General features: G+C 34.8%; 1 protein-coding gene and 1 pseudogene across 1 annotated transcript; both read right to left on the minus strand.

Annotated features, from left to right (window-relative positions):
• Window positions 1–10,932: 10,932 nt before the first annotated feature.
• LOC145136044 (uncharacterized) lies at window positions 10,933–12,303 on the minus strand. Its single transcript, XM_079070245.1, has 4 exons — window positions 12,041–12,303; window positions 11,477–11,594; window positions 11,160–11,373; window positions 10,933–11,051 (listed from the first exon to the last, which is right to left on the minus strand). The coding sequence occupies exons 1-4, from the start codon at window positions 12,190–12,192 to the stop codon at window positions 11,023–11,025; spliced, it is 513 nt and encodes a 170-aa protein (XP_078926371.1). The 5' UTR covers window positions 12,193–12,303; the 3' UTR covers window positions 10,933–11,022.
• A 1,371-nt stretch (window positions 12,304–13,674) lies between these two features.
• Window positions 13,675–14,790, minus strand: LOC145135620 (putative carboxylesterase 5 pseudogene; annotated as a pseudogene).
• Between the last annotated feature and the right edge of the window lie 8,776 nt (window positions 14,791–23,566).

The following is a 23,566-nucleotide window of genomic DNA, read 5'->3' on the forward strand; positions in this document are numbered from 1 at the left end:
GTGAACAGCCACTTTTCTTTTGTCTATTTCGGCCCTCTCCTACTTGCAATTGTCTAAATTGGTCCCTTATTTATATTTATATGTTGAATTTCGTCTGCTTTCTGCTTTTCTTTGTAGGAGGTCCTTTTAGGCCATTTTTGAAATTAGAGCTACACACGTGTTAGTCCTGTATGCCTTTCACCGCCAATCAAATTAAGATCGGTGTCATTCATCTTCACCGCCTATCTCTCACTTACTTTACTTTGCTCTCACATTTTACTTCCCGTTGTTTCCACCACCGCTCACTTTATCCTCCCCAAATCGAGTCTCCTCCCTTCTTCTACCTTCTGCTACCTCCACCTTCCACAAATCTTCTCCCTTCCACCGACTTTGTGCCTCCCCTTCGTCTCAAAAATCATTCCCAGCCTCTCCACCGCCGTCTCCCACTGTTCCACATCCCGTCTTCCAGCGAGTAAGAGCCTTGCATCGATGTACACCTGGTGATATAACCCCACCTTCGTTCTGGTCATTCTGACATCGATACACACGCGTTTGATTTTCCAATTTTGTTATACAGATTGCCATCGCCTCGACTCCTTTCATCTTCTTCCGTCTCACCTTTTTTTTTCTCTCACTTTGCCTATCGTTCTCAACGGCTTCCCTTTGGAATCGATGACCACCGCCTACATCCTCCTTACATCACCATGGCTCCATCGGCAAAAATCATCAATCGCATTCGCCTCCACGTTCACCCCCAAAACCTGAACCACCGGTCATCTCTGGCGTTACCCCACCCGCTGCTAAGAGAACCCTCCGACGAGACCTCTCAAAACCCTAACCTCAGCTTCGTCATGACCATCGTCATCTTCAAAGGGCACATTATCTCTTGCAAAGGAAGCTATCGGCCCTCATAACACACCTCCTTTGATTTCTTCACTCCATTTACCATATGGTGTCCTTCCTCTTATCATCTGCTTCAGCAACAAATCGAAACCCAAAATAATCCCAATAACCTTCCAAAAAAACCAGCAGTCGACAGCTACATCACTCTATATGAGCCCTAATTTCTTCACTTTTTTGGATTTCAGAATTGAATAAAAGCAATATATGCACACGAGTTTTCAGGTTAATTTAGAATCCTCTGTTCTATTTTTCTTTGTTTTGAACTATCTGGGTATATCAATCCACTTCCTCTTCTGGTCATCGTTTTCCTTTTTCTGGGATTTGTCGGTTCACTGCTTCTTTGGGTGAATCACTTCTTTTGGGTAAACAAGTTATCAAGACGCCGATCCCTTCTACCCTTCAGGTACTTACTTTTCTGTAGTTCCTTCTATTCCTATGTGCAACCTCAAATTGGTATGCTAGAAGATTACAAGAACGAACTGCAGGTAAGTTAACTGGTCTATTATAATTTTTCACTTTTTCCCCTTATATTTGTTCCAGACAAACTCTATTTTCATTCAATTTTAGGTTTTGATTGTTTGTTTTTCATGTTTTACCCTAATTTCAGGTGCAAATAATCATGACGAAGGTATCGCGAAGCAATTGATTCCACCTCGCCTCCGTTAACACATGGCCGAAATCTTATCGATTTTTGTAAAGATTACATAAATAAAACAAAAACTAATTTGTAGTTATGAAATGTCATTTCACTCATCAGTGAAAGAAAATTCAACACCCTTCTCCTATGGAATGCAAATCAACCCATACCCATGAGAAAGAATCACATTCCATTCCATAAAGCTACTCTATTCCATTCCCTCTGTTTTCAGGTTTCCTCTGGACAAATTGTTGTCATTGAAACGGTTGCTCTTAGCTGTATTCATTCTGAAAGTGTCTTAAAAGGTAAGTAACCAACTCAAATTTCTCAAAATTATTCAGAAAGTGTCTTAAAAGGTAAGCAACCAACTCAAATTTCTCAAAATTATCAATAATTACTTCTAAATTTTTTCACATTTTCCATAGGTTTCTCTACCAACGGATGTGGCATGTTTCATATAACTTTGTAGATTTTGATTTTTGTCAGATTTGACAAGATAATTTCAAAAGAGATCCCTTCTTCAATCGTGTATGAGGATGAAAAAGTTATTTCTTTTCGTGATATTAATCCTCAAGCCCCTGCTCATGTTTTAGTAATCCCAAAGCTCAGAGATCGATTAACAGAGCTTGGAAAGTTAAATTACAGTTATACTCCCTGTGCTTTGCTGATTGTACACTTAAGGTTATGGTTCCTGAATTTTTTAACCTTTCTCATCCCTAAAAGGTCTTTTTGTCATGCTTTTAGGTCATGAAATGGTTGCTGTAAATTTTAAAATGCATATAGGTTTTTTCTATAATGTCATAAATTGATAACTAATTATTTGTTCTTTTACAAAACACAATTGTTTTAAGAAAATTAGTATGATAATGTAAGCAACTGATTTTAGGTTTTGATTGTTTGTACAAGGATGAAAAAGTTCTTTCTTTTCGTGATATTAATCCTCAAGCCCTTGCTTATGTTTTAGTAATCCCAAAGCTCAGAGATCGATTAACAGAGCTTGGAAAGTTAAATTACAGTTATACTCCCTGTGCTTTGCTGATTGTACACTTAAGGTTATGGTTCCTGAATTTTTTAACCTTTCTCATCCCTAAAAAGTCTTTTTGTCATGCTTTTAGGTCATGAAATGGTTGCTGTAAATTTTAAAATGCATATAGTTTTTTTCTATAATGTCATAAATTGATAACTAATTATTTGTTCTTTTACAAAACACAATTGTTTTAAGAAAATTAGTATGATAATGTAAGCAACTGAAACCTTTTTCTTACAAAATATAAAAAAATACGGGTACTTTGTGATTAAAACGTTCCATTTGCTTACCTTACAATAATAAAAAAATGAAATCAATAAGAATAGTAAAATCGATAAGAAATGTAAAAGTAAGGGCAAGATAGTCACTTTATTAATTTTCTCTTTGCTATCATCAAGGTTGAAACACGACACGAAGACATATTAGGGCATCTTCTTCACGCATCAAAATAGTAGCAGAAAAAGAAGGAATCATTGATGGATTTCGTGTAGTCATCAATAGTGGTGCTACTGCATGTAAGTTGTAAAGTCTGTTTTATTGAATAATAAAAACTTTGTTTGTTTGTAGATATGATTATAGCATCTTATTTTCACTGAAGACCTATAGATAGTTGAATATCTAAAAGTATGCATATCAGGTGTTCGAGGAAATGACTCAAAGAAATACTTTTATGAATGATCATACACGGGCATCTTTTTGCTTCTCTTAATTGTTTGACTACAAGTTTGTCTATTAATTTACTTTTATATCCCTGTATAAGTTGTTGCTGCAATTACCAACATAAGATTTTCTATTTCTTTTTTTTTTCCTTTCATACATAATCAAGTCCAATGCTTCCTTATTTATCACATAACCAACTTAATGTTGAAACTTACAACCTATTGCAATTACGGAAATACTTAGACACTATCAGGGGTATTGATAAAGAGCAAGTGTTGAAAGCAAGAACTGTGTTTTCGGTTGGTTTCTTTTAGCAACTTTTGCTCCACATGTGGGATTGATTTTCGTTTCCAGTTTATCTCAAATTTTTACGACTACAATGGATGGCCTGATTATGATTTTTTTTTCCATATTTTCAGGTTTATTGGATGCCACTTAAAGGAGCTAAATATGTCTTTTGTATCTATTACAAAACAATTTTGCATAATCTTTTAAAGGTACAACCTCTTGGATACCTTTGTGATGTTTGGTGCTTATCAATCGATCTGGACATGATTTTGTTTATCTGTAGGTTGATTGGATGGCACTTGAAGGAGGTGAATTAATTTTTTGCATCTATTTTAGAACCACTGGCTTAATCTTTTAAAGGTACAAAGTGTAACCCACAATTCAACAAATGGGATAAAAGGGCATAATGGTTATTTTGGTGATCACTGCATTAGCTGTTTTTTTTCCATTTACAACTGTTTACTGCAATAGTTTATTTCATTAAAATCTGTTCTTCGTTTTTTTTTTTAATATACCAATGTATGTATGGATATGGTAGCTTCTACCCGTTATAGTCCTACTTGGAGGCTTGCTGGAGCTCCTACTGTCTTTTTCATACATTTGATTTGGTCGATTGTATTCAAGGAGAACAATGCAAAGCACGCTAAACTTAATTAATCAGCCCCCCATGATTGTTGCAGTGCGCCAAAGAACAAGGTCCTTTTCCACCATGGTTATAGCTTATAACTCATTTTGGGACAAATAGTGTATAATTTTGCAAAATGTGTTTTAGAAATTTGAAATTTTAGTGATTTATTTTTGATGATTTTGAGCGATTGCTTCCAACTCCCGCAAAGCGGGGGACTCTTCTCTAGTTTTGATTAAAAAAATGTAAAACATAGATAAAGAGAAATTGAAGAAAAAAAAAACAAAAAGACCAAATACTATTTACTTGAACCCATATGTGCCGTAGCTACACAATTTAACGGCTAACAAAACCCAAACGGAGTAATTGAGGTTTAAATAGAAAAGCAAAAAGATAATCTTAATAGGGTAGAAATGTAAATTGATGGTAAGTAAAAGGATGGAATTTGTAATTAATCACATAACGAAAACCAGCAGAAGAGATAAAACTTATGCTAGAATTCATGGAATGTCACAATCGCAAACGTTTTTAATTTTAAAACGTATTGATTCTTCCAGTTATGGCATCATTACGTGTTTATATAAACTTTCAAAAAACTAAACACATTATATATTCAATTATAAAAATATTAACGGCAAACATTTCATTCATAAATCATAAGAATTATATTAGCTTGTATTCAACTAAAAGGATTTTGGTATTAGTTATTTAACTCGATAAACATTTTTTTGAATAAGTGCTTATCATCATTACAAAAAAAATTATTAAAAAATACTTAGATTAGCCTATGTGATAGAAAAAAATAAAAGTCAATAAGCTATATTTTTTTAAAAAAATAAAGGATTTCATATTATTTCAATGAATAAACAACAAAATATCATATTCGTCCTATCTAGTATCTAAATAAACTTCCAAAATATCATATTTGTCTAAAAAAATTAAGCATTTTTAAACCTTTTTTAATCAATTTTTGTTAACTAAAGTCATCATTTTAACTATGCTAACTTGCTAAGTACTCCAATCTAATTTGTTATTGCTTCCAACACATGTCTTCATAGTTTTTTCTATCTGTGAATCTATGTGTTTTAATTTGTTTTTAAGGCCATGTTATATGGTCTTAACAAGCAGATTACCATTCAATTTATTGAATTCTTGATACCATTTTGGTGTACAGATGTTAGAGCAATTTAAACAGGAACTATCATTAATTGGAAAAGTTCCTCCAGATGTTTGAGTTTTCTGGAAGTTGGTGGAAGTTGGCAGAAAGATGCTTCGAATACCAAAACTCTTTCTTACGAAGGCATGTTTATTTCATTATATACACAGTTCACATACTACTTTCCGATCATGTACAGAAAATTGTTCCATCTTCGTGAGATCCTTTGCACCATGTGAATCTGAAGTTGTACATTAATTTGTAGTATTATTTTAGGGATTTTGTTGGTTATAAAAACAATTATGAACGAGTCTATTTGGGTAAATATGATTATGAATTGTTATTTGGGTAAATATGATATTTTGAAAGTTTGTGAAGAATATAGATGATATTTAAAAGTTAGCTTTATAAAAAGGCATAATAGTCAATTGACAAAATTAAGGATTTAAAATGATTAAAATTGTTAAAAAATGGATTTTTGGACAAATGATATTTTGAAAGTGTATTTAGGGTATATATAATATTTATATATTAGGTAGGGCAAATATGATATTTTGTTTCTTTATTTAACACATATATGAAATTTTCCCTTTAATTTTTTTTTTGAATTAGCTTCTATATATATTTAAAATAACCCAATAACCAAAAGGGATATGCTTACATATTTAGAACTATTTAACATATAATATTTTATACTTAATCATTTTTTTTGACAATTGTTAAAAATATATACTATAACTTTTTTTACAATATTTATAACTTTTTTAATTAAACCATGATAATATTATAAATTTTACATTCATACCAAATGAAAATAATTCCTAAAAAAATATGTAATGTAATATTACATCCGTCCCCATGATTCCATATCTCATGCAAATTATATATCTTATCGCTTCCATATATGAAACATTATAGTCCGTACGACGTATACTTGAAGCTGGTCATTCTTCACGAGTTTCTTTATTAGTACCACCTTATGTCCCTACATCATTGGGATTGTAGAACTTTTGTTGTGCTTTGGTAAATGTTTCATCAAACCTACTATCCCTTCTCAAATAGTTATGGATCGATTCTATCACAATATTTACTTGGTGCGTGTAAAACTAATTAACATGTATATCTCTCAATGATGTCCACCTACCTTTTACACTCCAAAAATTTGTTGATAGTTAAATGTCTCTTTCGGTCCTTTGCAAGCACGCATAACAACAATTTGTCAATGTCAAAAATCTGGTATATGATAACAAATGTTTGTACCGTTGTATGGAGTAAGATACCTTCCACTATTTTGGTATGAAACATCGACAACGTAATATTTATTTGTAATGACAAATGAAACAATCATTTATGGTACCCATCTCATCTGGCATCAAGCGGTATGTATAACAAAAAACTTGCATTACTAAAAAAATATATACTAACCACCCGTTGGATGTGAAAATTAAAGTTTCAGGTTTGTATAAGGCTTCATCGAAAATTCTTGTGTGATGTGCGGCACCCCTCTCATCTGGTTCATACAGATGTAAAACACATGTTAAAATCACAAACCGTCATTATACTTTGTGTAGCATATTCCTTCAACCATTGTACTTCGCTTCCCCACGCTCTTGAACTGATGCCCTCACGTGTGTCTCATCGATAGCGTCAATACGATCGTACAAATACAACATATCATAATTAATTCATTTATTAAAGTTTAACTACCATAAAAGTACATGGAACATTGGATAATGTCGATGATTATTTAATATATTCATGTACATCTTCATTATACTTAGCGATTGGCCAGATGTTGTCACTACTCAACTTAAGCACGACTTTCAAAACTATACAGAGCTGCCTAGGAATTGTTTCCTCGGGATGACCAAAAAATCTTGCACGAACCTATATGTACATCCATGAGTAAAGTCATCAAGAAGATCCAACCAATTCCTCAATAGATATATTATGTGTTTGTTTAAACCCGTAATTTCTAGCAAGATCTATACATAACTTTCTAAATATTGGGACGTATAGTCTAAATATTTCATTACGTCTACTATGGCTATTTATTACTTTATGAATAAACATGTTCCCTATGCGAGACAATGTGTGACAAGGCGCACATGTACTATGTTAGTTATGAGCTATCATTATCCTTTTCGCGACTGATCCACATAACTTTTTAAATTCTATTCATCTTGTCATAAGATAAAGACTTTGTCAAAATTAGGGACTCAAATTTAGAGATATACAAGATGTAGTATGCTCCTTTTGTTTCGAGATTGCGTTGTCGTTGTCGTTGGAGATTAGACTATGACTCGGTTCCAATTCCAAAGCGATAGCAGTCGAAATGATGTTAACTTGAAGAGAATATGGAGGGCGAAAGAGATAGTGATGAAATCAATTTAGGTGACGATGAGTCTCTTTTCTGTAGTTTCCCTACAAGGAAGAAGCATAAGGATATTGCCAATAGTCGTTCGCCCGAGGATAAAACTATCTTTTGAGGGAAAAACTAGATGTTTTAGCGGATGTCCTATCATCAAGAAGCACACAGACTTTTCCACCAATCAATCCCTCTGCAACAATACTAGTTTTCATGAAGATTGTGATCTCTTTTCCAAGTTTCGAAGAAGGCTTGAGAATGTGTTCACAAGCATTACACGTCTTCATTAAAAAGCAAAATCGTGAAGCTTTTATGTTTCCAGCGACTCACGAAGTGAATATGGAGTTCCTTAAGTTAGTTATGGAAGAATGATTTGCCGTCTTATGTATTATGGAATAATGATTTGTCGTTTTATATGTTACTGCCATGCCATATGTGTTATGTGTTTATCTATTTGACATTATATACTTTGGCATTTTATATTTGTATTATGTTGACATTATGTTCGTTACATTTTATATTTGTATTGTGTAGGATAGATAGTGATGATTGTGATTCATATAACGGTAACGAAGAAAATTAGGTAGACGAGGATATAGAATTTTAAAAGTTATGTGGATCGGCTGTAAAGAGGATAATAATAGTCCGTAACTCTCATCACACATATACGCCTAGTCACACGTCGTCTCGTACATAAAACATGTTCATTAATGAAAAATTAAATGGCCATAATAGACATTATAAATGTTTAGACTGTACGTCCAATATTTAGAAAGTTATACACATATCTCGCTAGAAATTACAGGTTGAAACAAACACATAATGTAGCTATCAAGTAGTCGGTAGAAATCTTCTTGATGACGTTAGCTCATGGATGTACAAATAAATTAATGCCAAAAGCTTTTAATTATCCGAGGAAACGATTCATAGACATTTTCATACCGTTTTGAAAATCGTGTTTAAGTTAAATAGCAACACCATCAAGCCAACAGCTAACTATAATGAAGATGTACCTAAATATATATTAAATAATCTTCTATACTATCTAATGTTCTAGGTATTTTGATAGTAGTCGAACTTTAATAAATAAATTAATTATGATATCTTATATTTGTAGGATCACATTAACGTTATTGATACGACACATGTGAAAGCATCGGTTCGACACGACAAATAGTATAAAGCGAAGTACATTGGTCGAAAAAGATACTACACAAAATATAAAAATTGTTTTGTGATTTTAACATGTGTTTTACATTTGTATGGGCCGGATGGGAGGGAACCGCACATGACACAAGAATTTTCAATGAAGTCATATAGAGACATGAACTTCAATTTCCACGTTCAACGGGTGGTTAGTATAACTTTTTAGTAGTGCAAGTTTTATACTTTTCATACATTTTGAAACAAATAACAAATGGTTCTTTTATTCGTCATTACAGATTACATTGCCGACGCCAGATACCCAAATAGTAAGGGTATCTTGCTCCATACAAAGATACAAACATTCATTATCATATACCGGATTTTCAATATGGACAAATTATTGTTATACGTACTCCTAGGAGACCGAAACAGACATTTAACTATTAGCATTTGTCATTGAGAAATATCATCTAACAAACTTTTAGAATGTAGAAAGTTAGGTAGGAATTATTGAGAGATGCATGCTAATTCTATGTAAAAGCACCAAGTATTTTGTGGTAGCATCGATGGCGATCCATAACTATATTATATTAGAAGGGTGATAGATTTGATGAAACATTCGACAAGGTACAACAAGATTCCTACAACCCGAACGATGTAGGTATATAAGATGATACTAATAATGAAGCTAATGAGAAGGTCCAAGTATACTTCGTACAAACCATAATGATTTGTATATGGAAACGATACAAGCTATTATTACATGAGATATGAATTGTGAGGAAGAATGTAATATGACATAACGTGTTATTTTTTTTAGAAATTATTTACAATTTGTATTTTCACGTATTATTTTTAGGTATTATTTACAATTTATATTTTCCTTTTGTATAAATGTAATTTCTAATATTATCATGCTCTAACCACAATATTATAAATTTTGTAAAAAAAATTATATTATGTAGATTTAATATTTGTCAAATTTTTGAAATGATTAGTTATAAAATATTATATGCAAAAATACGTAATAGTTCTAAATATGTAAGGGCGGACCGACTCCACAAGATTTTGGAGCGGGCCAACCGGCCAAAGTGGTACCACCGACTACACCATCTCGAGTCAAGGTGGAACTGCCAAAAGGGTGTTTCAACGGGTAAACTAATTCGTTCCACCATTTCTAGTTCACGCTTTGGTTAGTTGTATTTCATGCATAAAATTTTGTATCAAAATAGTTTTACATGTTTTTAATTAGTTTTGTATATTTTTAATATTTGGTAAACTAGTTTTGTATGATTTTAATTAGTTTGTATTTATTTTAAAATTAAAAAATATATGGGTTAAAAGGGATGAAAGTGATGGATTTCTATGTGTTATGTGTTATGAGATGTTAGCGGTGAAAGTGAAAGGAAAGAGAAAAGTTGATGTGGCAATGGTGCGTGCAGCAAATGGGTTGGGAGGGATAGACTCCCTCCACCCTAACACCATCTCCAACCTTTAACACTAAAACCAATAATTATAATGTAAAAGATAGTGTTAACACTAAACCTCTCCAGTCTGCAACCCATTACACTATAATCAACAACACTAAAAAAAATATTCTAGGTATATTCTATTTTATCCAAATTTTATAGTGTAAAAGATAGTGTTGATGAATAGTATAACATTATATTTAGTGTTACACTATTCACCAATACTATATATAGTGTTAGGTTTAGTGTGGGGTTGGAGGATTTTATTGTAGATTTTAGTGTAAAAGTGAGTTTAGTGTAGAGTATAGTGTAAAAGTGAGTTTAGTGTAGAGTATAGTGTGGGTTTGGAGATGCCTAAGCATGTCATTTTTGGTCATTGTACATATAAAAGTTAATCCAAACACTTTTAAAAAAAATGGCTTATTAACTTATAACTATAAAGCTTATTGTCTTTTTAAAAAAGACAATAAGTCAATAAGCACTTTTAATAAGCAATTTGAAGCACCCCCTAGGACTAATACAACAATATACCCTTATAAAAATCTCTTCTTCCCCTTAAAGCTTCTTTTAAATTAAACAAAAATAATATATAATTAATAACAATTATATATTTGAATATATATATATATATATATATATATATATATATATATATATATTATAAATGCATAACATGAATATCAATTTTACAGTTTGATTTCAACTGTAAACAGCTAACATACAAACAACAGTTGCAGAGTTACTTACAGTAACAGATATGTTTACTACACCTTTATCCGGATCACAAATGAACCTGTTCATCAATGTATACAAAATATAATCTCATCAGTTCATGAAAAAAGTTCTTTGATTTCATGTTTATTTGACCAAAATCTTGAGTAAGAATCAGATGAAAACTTACAAGCAGGGAGGCTGGAAATATCTGCAGAAACAGCACAAGAAATGCCCAAATTTGAAAGAGCTCCCCTTATAATTCCACAAGGGAAATACAGATGCATGCTACTTGCTTCTGCTGCTTTGTTTCCAATTCCAGGTTCTTGAGTTGAACCAGAATTCTCAGTTGAAGACATGCGTGAAACCCATGCAAATTTATCATCTTGCAAAACAAATGTACCCTAGAAGAATATGCATGAATTCATTATATCAAAATGTCATTCAATCTAGCAATCTTTTAATTGTTGTATGATCTGGATTATGGAGTGTGGAAGTGGAACTTACTCTATGATTCGTCTTTAGATTGTCTATCTGTTTCTTGAAGAGTTCAGACCAGAAATCTTTACAGATGAACTTGATTGCCTCCAGGTGATCACTGAAACGTGGTCGCTCCATTGTGTACCTGACAAAAAGATAAAATCAGTAACAGCTTGAATCGGATGTCTCTGGTTTTGGGGGCAATGGAGTAATGAAATCATATATATTGCAAATCACGAATTCCATTTGACAAAACTCGATGAGTAATCCGATCGGAGAATTACAATCTCTAGCAACATAATTATTCAGCTAAGAAATCGATTAGGTGATGAATCTCTAGATCTGGATAAATAAGAGCTAACAGATCTGGATCCTGAGTATCCTAGCAATAAAATTGAAAAACGATAATGTACATTACTACATTTACGATTCGATGATTGAAATTTAAAGATCCAGATGAACAAATGCGATTCTAGGGCTAAAAGCCCTAATACGATCCAATGAAAAAAACTAGAATCGATTGAACAAAACAACTGACATTTCAGATTAATTCGAGGAAAGCAATTAGCTTGTGCGATATGACATGTATACCTTTCAGAGAGCTGGTGGCCAACTTGGTAGCCGATGGCTTCGATTCTCCGAGCAGCGAGCTCCGGCTTACTAACGTATAGCACATTGCAATACGAAGAAACAATCTCTGTAAGCAAACTATCCATACAGCTTTCCGATACTTCTCTTGCCATTTCTGTTTCTGTGTAGGTTGGCTTGGCTCTGCGTGGTGGAGATGATCGATGTCTCGTTTCTCCGGCGATTTGATGATCCTTGGCGTTAGTATTTCATTGTAATTTATGCTTGACGGATTGTACTTTTCTTTGTGCCCAAAAGGGCGAAACTTCTAAAGTCCATTCACTATTGGGCCATCTACTTATCCGGCCTATTAATAATAATCATTACTCTTTAAGTGGAACAAGGCCCATAAAACTCTTTCATCTCAAAATTTTAAGGATACTAATATGTTATTGGTAAGGGTGTGCGCGGTGCGGTTTAGAGCCAAAACCGCAAACCGCACCGCATATGCGGTTTGAGTTATTTAGAAACCGCAAACCGCACCGCATATGCGGTTTGAGTTATTTAGAAACCGCAAATCGCACCGTGAACGTTTAAAACTGCATTATGCGGTGCGGTTTGGTGCGGACGGTTTAAATGCGGTTTGACTAATTATTTACTTTAAATTTAATGATAATACTATCATTGTCATCACTAACGGCTCACTAAGTGGTCATTAAGAAATTTGGTGGTCAAAGAATTGTGGTCATTAACTACTTATGAATATACATAAGTTAAGAAAACATAGTGACCATAAAATAATGGTCACTGAATTTTAATTGAAAATGAGTTTGAGACAAAAAAAAAATATGGTAACTGCGTTAGATGATGGATTAATTAAGATTACATTTCAAAAACTTAAGATAATATCACTAATTTAGGATATGTCAAAATATTTTCGAATATATATATATATATATATATATATATATATATATATATATATATAATCATTATATGATTTTATCAATGTGGTGCGGTTTAAACCGCAATTTTGTAATCGTAAACCGCAAACCGCACCGCATAATGCGGTTTAACAAAAATACAAACTGCAAAGCCCACCGCGAGTGTTTTAAACCGCGTTATGCGGTGCGGTTTGGTGCGGTGCGGGCGGTTTATGCGGTTTGTGCGGTTTATTGCACACCCCTAACTAATAAGACCAAAAGTGAATATACAGTTATTAAATATATAAGTTTAGGTATTAAATCCATTAAATTATCTTATTTTATTAAATATATAAGTTTAGATATCAAATCCACTAAACTATCTTATTTTATATGATAATCAACAACCCTCATCATAATCATGTATCATAAAAATTCTTCAATTCCTTTAATCCAATATAAGATTTATTTATGTTTTTTTTTATTCATATAACTCAGTTCTCTCTTACAAGAATCATCTTTGTGAAAATCAAGGAAGAAATTTTAAACATGATAGAAGAAAATGGGGAATTTTAGGTTACATGATGTTTTACATTATTTGATTTTAATTCAATTTTTTTTTTACTTCATACTAGTTTACTAGATTTAATACCTGAGCTTATATTCTTAACATCAATATATTCATTTTTTTTCCTATTAATAAAGTATAAGTCACCACAATACATAGAAAGTTTTGTTGTGGAAGCGATTTTTAATTATATTTTATTTAACAAAATTATATTTTATGGATTTCTAATATAAACTTACAATGCATTGACTCTTATTTGAGTGGTTTAATAACGACCCATTAAATGAAAATGACATAAATACCCCTATACTTGATTTACAAAAGAAATCAACATTTGAATTACTCCCTTAGCCTTTTCACTTCTTGGGTTAAACAAATAAAAACAATGATCTTCTCCTTCATTCTCCACAAACTCCACACTTCCTTCCCATTTACTCTTCTTTAATGTCTCCATATAATCTATCCCTCTTTGTTTCAAAAAATCCTTTTCGGCAACCATTATGAACACCCTCGAGCAACCCATTTTCTCAAGATCCGGATCTGAACGTGGGTTGAGTTTCGGGTCATCATCCGACGAAGAACTACCCGGATACAAATACTGTATCATCTTGTCGGGTTCTTTCTCAGAGAAATACGGATGCAATGCGATCAAACCCTGGATATCCAAACCGGGTTTACTGACTCCGGCTTGAACCGTAACAAAATGGGCCAAGTTCGCCCCAGCACTCTCACCCACCAAGAAAACCCGACTTGTATCCACGTAATCGTTGATCCACGGGTCGGGTCCTGACCCGGTTGAATGAGCGGCGATCCACTGGAATGCAGCCCAGCAGTCATGGTAGGCGGTGGGTAGAGGGTTTTCCGGGGCAAGCCTGTAACCAACGGCGATGGCGACAGCTGGGGTTTGGGAGACTAGCGGCGTGAGGAAGCTGTGAGTCACGATGTTCACCGGTGATCCGATGCAAAATCCGCCGCCGTGGATGTAGATGATGAGCGGAAGCTTTTTTGGTGGATCTTGAGGGTTGAGTTTTGGGAGAAAGATACGGGATTTGGTTTCGTGGTCAGATGAGATTACTACGTCTTTGGACTGAACACCGGTGATGGGGTCGGTTGATGGTGGGAGGCGGGGGGTGGTGATCAGGCGTTCGATCCGGCCGTCGTTGTATACTTGTAGAAAAGGTGGGAAATCATGGAGGAGTTCTGGTGATGATGCCATTGAAGAAATTATGGAAGATTTTGGGGGATGAAATAGAAATAGAAATAGAAATAGAAATAGAAACAGAAATAGTGAGGGAAGTAGATGGGTTAAGTGAGGCAAAATTGAATGCTGATTAAAGTGGTTGGTAAGTTGTTACATTTATGTGGGTAGAAGTTTTGGTTCAACGTGTATGAAATAAGATTCCCGAAAATTGGTAATATGTTTGATTTTTACTAGAGAAAATTAGAAAATTGGAGAAATAACCAAAAAGAGGTTGGTTTGAAGAAAATAATCAAGGAAAAACATATTTTAGAAAAGACAAAACTACAAAAATGATCCCTGTGGTTTTCAAAAATATCAAGTTTAGTCTCTAAGTTCAAAAAACCTCACAGATGGTCCTTATGGTTTCAAAACTTTTAACACATAGTCCTTTTCGTTAACTCCGTTAGCTTTTGGCCGTTAAGTGAATGATATTTCTGTCATTTCACTGTCATAGGGACCATTTATGAATATTTGTCTTATTTAAAAAAAAACTAATTATTTAATATTAAAGGCTGTCTCTCTCTCTCTCTCTCTCTCTCTCTCTCTGGGTGCTTGTTTCAGCAAGAACACCAAAACCACCGCTCTTAAGCCTGCTTCCCCGCAATCCGACCTCAAATCGAGCCCTCAACAACCACAGAACATGAAGAATGATCAACAGGTTTTGAAGAAGGAAATTTTCGTCATCAAACACCAAATCAACCATGAACTCAAAAGACACGACGATGAAGACGACCCCAATGCGTTAAACCCTAGTTCTACCGCTGGCGACGCTCAATCTCAGAGTTTAGGAGGAGCCGGAGTAATTCCTCCGGATCTCAAAACCCTAATCGCAGAAGAAGATACTCTCGTTCCAAGAGGAGCTTCGATTCCGATTTGGACACCAGTTTGAAGAATGACGATGGTGATGATGATAAGACTGAAAACAATGAGGCACTGCACAACCACCACCACCGGCACAGGGAGGAGGTTAGGGTTTCGTCTCCTTCTAGAATGCGACTCCACAGGTCTTGCAGTAAAGAAAGAAGAATAAGTATATCCCCTAGTAGGAGGTCTGAGTCACCTTTTCGTAGTCTAAACATCGGGGCGACGGACGTCGGCAGTAGCAATAGGCCGGCGAAGATGGTTTCAGTTCCGGTAACTAACAAGAGCAACAATGGTGGTGCCGAACAACCAAATACCAGTACAGTGAAGAGGATTCACGTGAAGCGAAATGTATCTCCGGCGAGGACACACCTTCAGGTTTTCACCAACAACCCAAGCCAAGAGCAAATCGACAGAGGGGAGACTGATCCTTTGCGTCATAGAAGGAAATCGTTAGCAGAGATTGACAACAACGCCGGTAGAACTCCACAGTCCAGTAACCCAAAAATGGCTGCGATGGTTCCTCCAAGAACCCGAAGGTTATCTCGTGATCTAGACATGAATACAGAAACGATATCTGATCCTACTCCACCATCTTACGCTAGTTTTCTCTCTTCTTTGAAAGAAATCATGGACTATGATTGATGGTGGTGACAGGGTAGAAGTAAGGTGAAAGGAACGAAAATGGAGGTAGGAGATACTTATTTTACTGTTGAACAATCAAAATAAAGGGGTTGCTGAAGGGAAGGGATGACGGTGGATCTGTGTGTTTTGATCGGAGTAGAGGCATGAAATCACTTACCTTGGCCGGTGTCACCTGGTTGTGATGATGGTAGAAGGAGCAGATAACAACTTCGATTCTAATGGAGAAGGTGGTTCGATGTTTTTGAGAGAGAGAGAGAGAGAGAGAGAGAGAGATGAGAAAGAGAGGGTGGGACCCTTTAATATTAAATAATTAGTTTTTTTTTAAATAAGACAAATCTTCATAAATGGTCCCTGTGGCAGTGAAATGACAGAAATACCCTTCACTTAACGGCCAAAAGCTAACAGAGTTAACGAAAAGGACTATTTGTTAAAAGTTTTGAAACCACAGGGACCATCTGTGAGGTTTTTTGAACTTAGGGACTAAACTTGATATTTTTGAAAACCACAGGGACCATTTTTGAAGTTTTGTCTTTAGAAAATGACCAAAGGATCCGCAGAGCACCTTCTGCGGATCTATTAAAGGCTCTGCGGATCCTCTACAGCTCTGCGGAATTGCGTGGAATGGAGTGTTATGCGGATTACAGGGGTAAATTTGTAAATTCAAAAAAATACCCTCCTTTACGTTACACAGTTCCGCAGAAGGAGATTGCAACAGTAGATTCGCATAACACTCGATTCCTGGACGTCGAACGGAAAATGTCTCGCCTTCCTGGAGCAGCTGCAGTCTGATGTCTTATCCGATGGATATGGAACTCAAGTAATATTTCAAATTTTTTTCCTAATCTTTGTATAAACTCGGAAGTAGAAATTGATTATATGAATTGGACTCTAGTCGAAGAATTAAGAAATTGTTTTTTCCAGTGGTTTTCGTCAAGAACAGATCCGCAGAGGCCCTCTGCTCAAGAACAGATCCGCAGAGGAGCCCTCTGCGGAACGATAAACCCCACTGCGAAATTATTAATTTTTTTTCGATTCTCTATAATTGTTATCTCTTAAAATGGATTATTATCTCTTAAAATGGACCATTGAATATTTAGATCATTTTATGTTGATTATATGCATATTAAAATCAATTTCCAATTATTTATGTAATTTAAAAAAAAAACATTGAAAATTTATATAATTATTATTAAAATGGACCATTTATGTAAAACGTCTAATATAAGTCTATATATGGGACCATTTCTGTAAAATTATGTAAATTTGTTATAAAAACGTTATTTTTGTTGCATAAAATTGTTAAAGAACAATATATAAGTACAATGCTATAAAAATAAAAGTATAATGCTATGTAAAGTGAGTTTTCAGTATTATTTTTTTAATTTTGGCATATATGTTTAATCTTTTGCAACATAGTTTGCGTGGATGGCCTGCAGAATGTACATTTAGAGGGGGCGTTTGGGATTGTGTTGAAAAAGTACATTACAAAACTAAATAGTAGGCGACTTGAATTATTTCGAGAGACAGCTTTTGGGATCTTCATTGGTATGCCCACACCGAATGGTGACCTGATGCTCTGTCATTTGATGATGTTGCATGAGGTTCGTGATATAGAGGTAGCCAGGGCTAGGAGGTTTTGGTTCGAGTTACAAGGCAAGGTGGTTGAATATGGTGAAACAGAATTTTGTTTGATTAGCGGTTTGAGATTTGGACCGTATGTTGATATAATAAATACAAAAGTCAGCAGAAGTTCAACATTAAGGAATCGGTTGTTCCCTAATGTGAGAGATGAAGATTTACAGCTGAAAGATTTAGAAGACTACGTAAAAGGGCCAGCATTCTCGACGTGTAGCGATGAGGATGCGGTAATGGTTATGCAAATGATATTTTTGTTGAGGGGTCTCATAGGACGAGACGACAATACATGCATTCCATCGGCAGTGTATGAGCTAGCCGATAGTCAATATAATTGGAACATGTATTAAATTTATTATTTATTATTTATTATTTATTTATAAATACTTTATGATTTATATTAAGTATAATGAGTACGATAGGTTTGCATGGGGTACGTATTTGTGAAGGTATAGTGAAACACAATTACGATTATGGTTTGGTAAAATCTCTAGATATTTACGAGATAATGAGGGTGAGGGTTACATGAAGACGATGAAGTATACAGTTTTAGGTTTTCAGTTTCCGTTTAAGGTTAGTTTTAGGTGCAGTTACTTATATTTTTTAAGTGCTTATAAGTTTGGACAAAGCATAATTTTTTGTCGTAATAATAGGTATGGATTTTGGAGGCATTTCCTGAAGCTTTGAGGTTTGCGCATCACACAGAAAATGAAATTCCAAGAATGAGGGCATGGAGAATAAAAACACAATTGTCTTGCGAGCAATGTTTACGTATATTAGACGTTTCAGTGGTATAGTTATACATTCCTTATATTAATTATATATAGTTAAAAATTACAACAATTTTATATACTTAAATTTAATTTATTAATTTTGCAGGAAAATAACATCCCACGTGATTTTGAACCAACGCCTGTTGAGATCCATTTGCCATTCTTTGTGCGTTATGTAAGTTGGACTCTAGACAAAGTGCAGTCGCCACCGCAACAACAGAGTCCTCCTAAGAAGCGGTCTCCATCACCGCAACTAATGAGTCCTCCTATGCAGCAGTCTCCATCACCTCACCCGTCTCAGTTTCAGGGAGCAGATTACACCTCAGCCTCTCATTTTCAGGAAACATACCACGGACCTGTAGAAGACAGTAAAATAGACAAGTTATTTGGCGTTGTTAATGAACTGAAAACCACAATCGAGCACTTTGGGAATAGAATGGATAATTGGGAAAAAGATAAACAATTTGGTGTGAACGATATGGAAAATGTGGATGCGGGGGAAGCATTTTTTGGTGGTTTGGATCCCGAATCAGACCATACGTATGTGCAGACGCCACCGCTTGTTGTTGAAGTTGATGATAACACAGTTACACCGTTTAAAGGGCGGATAAAAATGAAATCGAAATTTTGTAGGGAGCCTTACACATATGTATAAAATTAAGTAATTTCTATTTATATAGTATATAATTAACATATTGATTTTGTAGGTTCCGTCGACGGAACCATTGAAGAACAGAAAAGGGAAAAATCGCAGAAGGAAAATAATGTAGCAAAAATACCATTACTATTGGACAATTATGCAGATTGTGATGATGAATTTTGGAAATTGTGGGGAAAGAAGATGGGGGCGGTATTTGTGGAGCATAGACTTTTAAGAGGTATTGACATGAATTGGGAATTTTGGTCTAGTTTACTTGGTATTGGCTCTGGATGGTTTCTCTTTGAGGTAACACACATCCCTTATTTTATATTACAAAAAGTGTTAGATAATTAATTGTTCAAAATGAATTTTTTTTTCTAACACGCAGCATTTGGTTATCTGGTCGTCCCTGCTCAAGGAAATAAGTCCGTCGAATGGTAGGTGGACGATTATTAACCCTGAAGGCACGATTTTGGAACCTGGGAAACAACATTATTTGAGGCGTATAGCAGCCGGAATGGTTGATGGACCACATTGGACGGATATTGATCGGGTAAGTATATATATATATATATATATATATATATATATATATATATATATATACACATACATACATACATTAAAATATGTATATATCTAATAACTTATCATTTTTTTGAAGGTTTTAATTCCAATCAACATACCACAACTGCATTGGTATTTGGCTGATTTGGATCTCCTTACATGGAAAGTGAGCATATATGATTCAGCTGAATGGTGTGGTTTCTTTAAAAAATATGCGGGTGACGGTAGTTTCAAATCGTTGGGAGATAGTATATTAAGTGAACTAGACCACATATCATATTGGGCCCATTTTCCCAATAGACAGAAACCTACTGATGTGAAATTCGTTAAAGCTAAACATGTGCCGCATCAGGAAAAAGTAGAAGAAGGAGAAAGAGGAGATTGTGGAGTTTTTGTGTGCATGTTCATGGAAATGCTTGCATCGAGTGTACCAGTGGAGACACGTCAATCACCTAGAGATACGGGATTTACTTACCGTAATAGGATGACATAAATTATTTGGAATAGTAGATTTTGATTGTGTTATTTGGAATAGTATACTTTGATTGTGTTATTTGGAATAGTAGATTTTGATTGTGTTATTTACATACAACTACACCTATTAAAACAAAACAAACATGAGATACCCAACAATTAGAACAACTACCAACAACTTGTACATACGTATGCTCTTCTTGGAATCACACATCCCCTTCTCCATGCTTGCCACTAGACTCTTCTCCTTACTCAGGAGAAACTCCAACTCAACATTCTTAGTCCTCAAGTTTTTTATGACACCAAGATCCTCTTTGGAATCCAACTGTTGCTTCATGGAATAGATGAGGTTTTTGTAGTAACCATCTTCGAGTGCAACATCTTTCCATTCAAAGTAATCACATTTCCTCGGTCTTGTCTGTATCAAACCCACATGAATAAAACATCAAAACACAATGACTAATCACCCAAGATGTATTTTAAACAATCGCGATCGTACATGTATTTTTAGAAATGAAGCTTACCAAGCTGTTGTTTCAGTTCCAAAAACGTCTGTCGGGGTTAGTGAGTTTCCAACATGTTCGTTCCTTAGCTGGAACATTGTAATCACACTTGTTAACATTGTCTTTAACAAACACACGAGCAACTTGGAGGCGGTTTCTTGCATTGGACGAGCTCATAGACATTGTGTTGAAGAATCGAAGGGGTAAGAAAGAAATGAATGAGGTCCAAATCGGGGTTTTTGACACATCACTTAACCACATAAGAACTGTTTTCTGTGGATCATTGCACACCTCTGCGGATCAGTGTACACCTCTGCGGATCTATGCACACCTCTAAGGAGCAGTATACACCTTTGCGGATCAGTGTACACCTCTGCATGCATAACTGTTAGGGAATACGCAGAACTATTAGGGAATAAAAAAAATGACTGACAACCAGCTCTGCGGATTACCAAACAACTTTGCGGAATAAGTAATATAAAATCACTTTACCAATTAACCCTCATATTTTCCGTCATAATGGCTTCCATACCATGGAGCGCTGAGGATAACCTCCGTTTAACTCGTGCATATATTAATATCCACGAGACCACCAGGGTGAATGATCCAAGTTATTGGACCCGTTTAACTTATGCCTTCAACGCTGACCCTCAAACTGCCCCAGAAAACTACCGCAACACCGTTGACATCACAGCAAAATGGTATGAATTAAAAACAAAAGTCTTGGTTTTCAACAATCTTTATACCAAAATTGATGACGCACTTCCGAATGAAGATGAGGAAGTCATCCTGGACGCGGTGAAAGCGGAATACATATCCATTAGTGACGGGTTAGAATTCGAGTTTGAAGGCCCTTAGAATCTCTTAAAAGATCTCCCGTATTTTTAATTTGTATTGCGTTTGTAGAAGGATATTTTAATGTAGTTTGTTTTTATTAGGTTATTTATATGCACCGGTTTGTATTACGTTATTTATATGTATTTGGTTTGTATTAGGTTATTTACGAAACCAATTGAGTTAACTTCTACTTTATTCCATAGAACATAAAATACAAAACTGTACAAATATATGGAAAACATACATCAGTAGCAAACATATTACATAAAACATTTCACATAAAAACCCCTTCTACATGAAATACTGGTGGTTCTTAACTAGATTCCAAGCGTCCACATACTCGAAGTCTTTTCCCTCATGCTCGAAAACGTAATGATCTAAAATCATTTCTACGAGAGCTTCCTCGTTTGAGTAATAATAATTACTACTATTTTTAAGATGATGATACCATCGATTGAACCATGTGATTTCGTTCTTTAACTCCATCCACTTACTAAGAATATCTACTTGTACCCGATATTCTCCTTGTCCAAATGAGAGGTTGAACATACCTGTTATGCGGGTCCATTCATCACCTCCAAGGTAATCAGGGGTAACCATTGTTGTTACACCTTCAAAAATGTTCAAACAACATCGTATTATAACCATCACCTCTCTTGTCGTCCATGGACGTGGAGTATCGGACGACGATGTTGCATTCGTAGAAGTTGGTGCATTGGAGGCCATTTCTATATTTTTCAATACCGGGGTGAGTTGATACAATATTTAACCGGTATGACAATTTATACACTGATCCGCTGATAACAGTTCTGTGGATTCTCAAACAGTTTTGTGGACTAATATTAAACATAAGTTAATTATTTTTAACCTTTTATGTCAAATTATTTACATAATCACATAAGGTATTAGTGTATTTAAAAAAAATTAATATTAATAAACGAAAATGAACGCAAAAAAAAATGAAAAAAAAAATAAAAAAATCAAAAAACAAAGATTCCGCAGAGCTGTAGAAGATCCGCAAAGCCTTTAATGGATCCGCAGATGGTGCTCTGCGGATCCTTTGGTCATTTTCCAAAATATGTATTCCTTGGTTATTTTCTTCAAACCAACCCGCCTTTTTGGTTATTTCTCGAATTTTGTCTTATAAATTATCAAATTCTTCTATTTTTAATTAATCATTTATTGTAACATTAATTTCTTTTTTCTCTATTGGTTCATCAATAAATTACATATATTTGTATATTAATATAGTAAGAACACAAACAATAAAAAAGGAAAAAAAAACAACAAATTATGTTAATCTCATAAATCACTTTCCAAATTTAAGGAAAACTAGAGAGATTATTTATTTTAGTCATGATTTTTGTAGGTAATAAATCACTTTCCAAATTTAAGCCGATCGTAACAATCGTTTCCTTCTTGAGTCCCGCGTGCACGACCTCGAGCAAAACCCTCGAGACCTCAAAACCAACAAACACATCTAGGTCTGCACCATTCAACCCAAACTGATATCGCCACTGGGGCCCAAAACAATTACCAGACCCATCATCATGCCTGAGCAACCATAACCAAAAGATCGACAGATACGGAACCACTGCCACGAATCATGTCATCAAACCATGCTATCTCTCCCGACCAGCCCTTAGAATTCCCGAAACTCTCCTCGATTCGAGTATGGATCCTGTGCTTCCAGTAGTATGGGCCCAATACTACCTTCCACACATATCCATACTTTCCTCAAGAATCATCTCGGGTCCTCTAAGACCTACACATAATAATACTCCCAAAACCTGCTTAACATCGAAATAACCGCACTAAAATACTTCCTAGGCTCTCCTAGGATTCCCCCCACCTCCCCTGCCATCAGCTGCTGAAGAACACCTA

This window comes from Lactuca virosa, chromosome 9 (genome assembly GCF_052849685.1).
Source record: "Lactuca virosa cultivar CGN04683 chromosome 9, Lactuca_virosa_CGN04683_v6, whole genome shotgun sequence".
Lineage (NCBI taxonomy): Eukaryota > Viridiplantae > Streptophyta > Magnoliopsida > Asterales > Asteraceae > Lactuca > Lactuca virosa.